The 6628-nt window shown below is 35.7% G+C and overlaps 1 protein-coding gene across 2 annotated transcripts; it reads left to right on the plus strand.

The window, feature by feature from the left end:
- LOC134659338 (alpha-2-macroglobulin receptor-associated protein) lies at positions 1–6628 on the plus strand. Of its 2 annotated transcripts, none has more exons than XM_063515013.1 (7): positions 1–260; positions 341–553; positions 2079–2289; positions 2568–2732; positions 4098–4195; positions 4581–4640; positions 6486–6628. In XM_063515013.1, the coding sequence occupies exons 1-7, from the start codon at positions 72–74 to the stop codon at positions 6615–6617; spliced, it is 1068 nt and encodes a 355-aa protein (XP_063371083.1). In that variant the 5' UTR covers positions 1–71; the 3' UTR covers positions 6618–6628. The 2 variants fall into 2 exon arrangements, with proteins under 2 accessions (XP_063371083.1, XP_063371075.1); XM_063515005.1 differs by having other exon boundaries at positions 3–260; positions 4581–4670.

Raw genomic sequence — 6628 nt, forward strand, 5'->3', positions numbered from 1 at the left:
GCGACAGCTAATTATAAATATCTGATATAATCATATTTTTTACGTGAATGACATAATAACTTTTGGCCACCATGAAACTCGTGCTTACAAAATCATTGCAATGTTTTATACTGTTGCTCTTGCTTAGTTTTGTTTTATGTGAAAACAAGTACTCAAAAAATGCTAATGAAAAGCAGAAGAACAAAAAGGTTGATTTTAGAACTTTAGAGAAACCGTTCAGAATGAACAAGCTTAATATTTTGTGGACGAAAGCCAAGCAGGTAAATAAAGCTTCTATTGTTTACGACATCCAAAGAAACTAATAAGCATACAGTTCTCACTATTATTCCTTTGATTACAGCGCTTAAGCGAGCCGAAACTACAATCACTGTATAGTGATTTGATGATACACGACAAAGAAGAAGTGACTTATAAACGCGTGAAGAGCGAAGGGGGCGACAAGGAGGGGTGGAAGGAGGCGGAGCTGCGGCGGAAGCTCACCAACATCATGACTGTTTATGGCCTTCGGGAACACTTTGACGACCACTCAGGAGGCAAGGTCAAGGACCACCCAGTAAGCAACAAAAATATAAGGAGCATATGTTATGATTTTTTATTGTTGACGCCCCTTAACGTCACTGACATCATATGAAGCTTCGATCAACACGGGCTTCCGACACGTCGGAAGGGATAGGCCCAAGCGATATCTTGACATTCAAATCATTCTGCCATTTTTCGCAGGGGGGAACGTGCACACAGTCGCACTTCTCACACACTTACATACAAAATCCAATCTGTAATGACGACACAAATACATAGAAAATGACACACGTCAAAGACAAATCTTGCAAACCTCGATCTCTTTTTGTGTACGGATGAGTCACAAGTGTCACAACACGCACTACGCAACACTAACACATTTTCGTCGAAGAATGTTATTGTATTCTGAGAGATGAGAAGTCGGATTTGTCGCTCGACCGATCCGCAATTTGTACTGGGCGAGCAAAATCGATAAATCCAACAATTTCATGAGACTAAAATATAATAATTGTGTTTAAATGTAATGAAACGTATGATATGTAAAAAAAATATTACATGTGAAATGTAACACCTTCTTTTTGTAAATTTGATGTCCCCAACCTCTTTTTACAACAAAAAACCGAGCAATTATTATTTTTTCTGCTGCTGTGTTCACTCGCGCGTCTGGACTCGGTCTAGTCGGTCAATCCGAGCGCAACTAGTTTTATTACCCCCGCTAGATCAGTTGATCTTGTACCTAGGCAGAGGGGAAATAGTGCGAGTGAGTTGATCGAAGATATGAAGGGTTAAAAGTGGCGTTACACTAAATGCCTAGCAGCTGCAGGCAAGCGTTGACGCATGGTATGGTCGCGTTCATAATTTTACGTCTATTATAAATTTTTGTCTATGTTTATGTTTTTCTTTTCTTTTTGTTTTGTTTGTATTCTTAATTCGTTTTCATGTATACATTTTTGTATTCTCTGTTTTCTTAATTACTTCTTCTGTGTATCTTTTGCAAATGTTTTAATATGTATCTTTTTATGTTATCTGTCGTGGCATCACCGAATGGGCCCTACGGAAGACCAGCGCTGGCTTTATAGCATTATGCTGAGTTGGGTCCATTTCGTGAAGCACACTTATTGTTCTCTTCTGTTCTTGCTGTTGTTGTCTGTACATGTTCGTACATGTTTTGTGAACGTCACGAATAAAAATCTTTTATCTAAATGAATAATAATTCAGACCAAGTTCACTCAAATTTCGTATCATTTGTCATATAATATAAATATTATTATATGAGTATAATTTTTTCTTTAGTATTGATAGAGTTTACAGAGTTCATTGTATGGTGAACTGATACATACATTATACTATTGATAACAATGGCAGGGTTATCTCTAGTTAGTTATTAGTTCAATATCTTAGTCACAACCAAATTTATTTTAAAATGTCATTATAAATAAATAAACAATATGAGGCTTGAATCTTATATGAATTGAGCTAGGCCCACAGTGAGCTCAATATGGCTTGTGTTATGTTATCCTTATAATCAAAGACAATCATAACTGGAAAATAATTTGCAGGCTCACAACTCTGCATTGGATGACCATATCAACAGGAGCATTTTCAAAGACAAGAAGTTGAACATGCTCTGGTCAAAGGCAGAAGCGTCAGGCTTCACCAGCGAAGAGCTAGCTGCTCTGAAAGAGGAGTTCAGCCACCACCAGGAGAAGATAGACCAATATTATGACCTGCTCAATAATGTTGATAATATTAAGAGTGATAGCTTTAAAAGTATGTCTAAAATACAGATATTTTTGTCTAATACAGATATCTCTGCCATTCATAGTTATGTAATTTTTCAATTGTCATATTACTGGTATTTATAAGCAATATTAATAATCTCTGGTGTTGTGGGTGTCCATAGGCGATGGTAATTGCTTACCATCAGGTGATTCATCTGCTTGTTGGCCTCCTATATCACCTATATTGAAAATTCTGGCCTCACTCATACATATTCATAAATATTAGTAACTTTTCCGTAAAAGATTTCTATTTTTCTGATGTTTTAGATGCTGTCAATGAGGAAGAATTGGACAAATTCAATGAAATTAATTTCCAGACAAAAAACAATGAAATTGGCCAGAAGGATTACCTTGATGCAGCAAATTTAGTAAGAGACAAACACAGAGGTCTGAGGGACGGATATGACAGACTTCAGAGGATGACAGCCAGAGGTAATGGCCCTTGGTAGCTGTGTACAGTCACCAGCAAAAATATATGACTGTGGGCAGCCGTGCAAAAATATCTGATGCTCCATTGGAGGCATAAGTATATGACGACACTACCTCGGTAAAAATATGTGATGCTTTGTGGCCGGCAAAAACATCGTTACTCTGTATCCGCATAAATATCGGATCGGATCCCTTAAAAATATTTGATTACTCATAAAAATCAAAATTATGTGATTATTCTCATCTGGCATAAATATCTCTCCAATGTGAATGCAAATACATCGGATGGCAGACGGACCGCCTATATATCTGACACGAAATTATCAAATATGTCATCAATCGGCAAAAACGAACCATACCTGGATAGCACATAGAGCCTTACATTGTTTAAAGTGATTTGACAATTCACGAAAAGAGTGCAGACTTGTCATTGCATATGTCTGTCTCACATATTTCATTTGCAATTTTAAATTGTGACATAATTCAGGTAGACTTTTAATAGACAATGTGTAATAAACCTCCTTCTTACATAAAAAAGAATGATGGAGAGGTCAACCTGTGAGACTGACAAGGACAAACAATAGTAGCGCTTTCGCTGCTACTCCTACTGAAAGATACATAAGACTATCCCGTTTTGTCATTTCCCCCACCCCTCATGCCAGATCCAGTTATATACTAGATTCATGATTGCAATACGTTACAATTCAAAATTATATCCAGTTTATTCCGTCAAATCGATGATAGAATATAATGTGAGACAGACATATACAATGACAAGTCGGCACTCTTTTCGTGAATTGTCAAATCACTTTATACAATTTACCACTCTATACCAAACATGTATGGTTCGTCTTTAAAGGTCGATAACATATTTGTGATTTTCCAACGTGTCAGATAAATAGGCGGTCTGTCGTCCATCCGATGTATTTGCTTTTACAGTGAAGAGATATTTATTCCAGATGAGAGTAATCACATAATTTTGAATTTTATGAGTAATCAAATATTTTTAAGCGACCCGATCCGATATTTATGCGGATACGGACTAACGATATTTTTGCTGGTCACAAAGGATCACATATTTTTACCGAGGTAGTGTCGTCATATACTTATGCCTCCAATGGAGCATCAGATATTTTTGCACGGCTGCCCATAGTCATTTATTTATGCTGGTGACTGTACCTGTAAAATAGCTGTCTTACTAAAAATAAGTATGAATGTTAATATTCATTGGCAGGTGGCAATCATCAGGGTTTTTCAACCTTTCTTGGGTCAAGTTCTCCTCACAACCTTTGAACGATAATAGTATAAAACCTATTGTTTGCCCCCATTGTAGTATAATAAAAAGATTTATCATGTTTTATCTTGTAGGTCCTAATAACAAAGAATTCATTGAGCCCAAAGTACAAGGACTATGGAAAATAGCTACAGCCGCCAACTTCACTGTAGATGAACTTGAATCTTTGAAGGTAATTAGGTTTACTAAAACACTTAAAATTGCGTTAAGCAACTTTCTGAAGTTAAATAAGACTCCTAACCTTATTGCCTGATCTAAAAGCTGTGGCGACCTCTTTAACCCTTTTCCAGGCTGCACCAATCTACAGTTTTTCCAAAAAATCCAAATTTATTCCAATTAATCCAGCTTTGATGATTAATTTGAAGACATTTTGCTAAAGACCAAATTTGAACCTTAAATCGGTATGCTAAGGTTGAAATTATATTTGCGCGTATGTGGTCGATAAATCGTACTATGCCTGGAAAAGGATTAAAATGAGAAATTGTAAACTTGTTGTTATAAATTATAAATAAATTCTAAAGATCTATAATTGAGTGTTAAGTGATGTTGGTTTGCAGGTCGAGCTGCAGCACTATGAGTCCAGGCTGCTGAAACTGCGCCACATCCAAGCAGACCACGTAAACAACTTCGATAAGCATCACAGCAAGGTTACTATTTGTTTCCTTTGCTTACTAACAAATGAGCGGAATTCCGTTCGTAGTTTTCACTGACTTAATATAAAAGAAATAGACACACAAAGCAGAACAAAAACGTCAAGAAATGTGGATCCCAATGACGTTTCGCACCATTTGCATTGATGATAAAAACGCTTACGTAAATTTTGAGTCAAGATAAATGTTTCGTACAGAAAAGAGCTTAATGTCGTAAGCATTAAGTGTCAAATTTGCAAACATAAGTACCAACACTGTTAAAAAATTTAGTCCGATGGCACTAAACGTAACGTATTTACGTCAAACAACGTCAAACGAGAATAATGAACGAATGGAGTCACTTTGGTACACTTTAATATGTATTACTGTACAGGAAAATATTAAAATTGAAGTAATAAATAAAACAAATTTAATTTAATCGGGAGCTCAAATAAAATTAATTCGTGGTTCAAATTCAAACAAATTAAATTTTTAATTCGTAAGTATACGTCTTTAAATACTAATTTCCTTGAAATAAATTCTACTTATTAAATAACTGTGTATTTAAGATCTACATTTACTCATAGCACGGGTGCACGGGGACATTTAGATACTGATTGGATTTTTTTTATAAAGTCTACCTATACTTTATAAAAAAAAATCCTGTGGTTGTCACTGTGTTCCGACAGGTTTAGCATTTACAGTTAGTCGATATAAGCCCTTATTGGTGGTGTATATGTCGGAAACAGGGAAATGGGCCAAACACACAAGTGCCGTTTTGCCTTGTTTAAAACTGCATCACCCCTATCTCTTGCTATAATTAAATAGCAGTCCACTTTGCACGTCGCATAGGTTTTCTTGGAAATCTTCAATTTAAACATAATATTATTTCTTATGAATTCCATATAAAAATATAAAAAAATATTGACCTCACATCAACTCAATAGAATTTTGTTCCTTGACATCCCTTCTTTGGTACTAACAAATTAATTTATTCAAAACCATAAAATTACCACCAGATTACATAAATTATGTAATGCTATCCAAAGAACTAACCGAAAGAAATACATTCCATCCTTTTTCCTTGTTTTATCATTGTTATTTTTACATATTTTAACGGCACATTTCGTAATTGTTGACAACTTCACATTTGAGCGTTTCAAACAAGACTAAACGAAAAAGTAATGCATGATCTGTTTTGACATCACTTTTGTGGGGCCATTTTTGGCGGCTGATTGGGTATCCAGTTCTTTATACTATATCAATGGTAGTTTTACTTACTTTCATATGCTTTATTCAAGTTTTTACAAAATGAAAATTGCAGTCATGTAAGAATGCAGGTAACTTTGAAATATTGTAAAACGTTGAATGCACATAGAAATAAACATTTTCAAAGTGTTTCTGCATAGTGCATATACATAATCATTATTTCTGCTATAACAAGACTCGGAACCAGTTTATAAAATACCGGTAAATATCGGTTTATTTCGGATTTCCTCCGAACTTTCATAAGAACGCGACGCCGACGTTTTAAGAACTTTATTGTAACCTAAATAAACCGGTTTGGGAGACAGGAAGAACCCGGTTTTTATTGTTCTAAACTGTTTAATCTGACAAGAAAAATAACGGTTTATCGAGCAAACCGAAATTAAAAGGTTTTGGCCAAGTAAATGATAACGGTTTGGAAATTTAACCAGTTTCCGAGCCTTGCTGCTAAATGCATGATCATGCTACTAGGTCAATCAAAGTTACCCGCACTTAACGTAACTTCTCGCAAAGCTTCTCTTCTTTTTCTTACAACGCCTTTATAATATGAAATATGTATATATACAGATAGCGGCGGCTGGCGACAAGGTGGACCACTTCGACGAGCAGCAGCAGATGATCAAGAAACACTCTCGTAAGGTGGAGAAGCTGCACCAGGACCTCGAGAGCAGGATCCTTGCGAGGCACTCCGAGTTATAAGTTATGTCTAG

This window comes from Cydia amplana, chromosome 2, assembly GCF_948474715.1.
Source record: "Cydia amplana chromosome 2, ilCydAmpl1.1, whole genome shotgun sequence".
NCBI lineage: Eukaryota > Metazoa > Arthropoda > Insecta > Lepidoptera > Tortricidae > Cydia > Cydia amplana.

Excerpts from the sequence above, each read along its gene's own strand:
- LOC134659338 (XM_063515005.1), top strand. The coding sequence starts at position 72 with ATGAAACTCGTGCTTACAAAATCATTGCAATGTTTTATACTGTTGCTC. Across the intron at positions 554-2,078 it reads GCAAGGTCAAGGACCACCCA|GCTCACAACTCTGCATTGGA; the intron begins GTAAGCAACAAA and ends AATAATTTGCAG. Across the intron at positions 4,196-4,580 it reads ATGAACTTGAATCTTTGAAG|GTCGAGCTGCAGCACTATGA; the intron begins GTAATTAGGTTT and ends GTTGGTTTGCAG.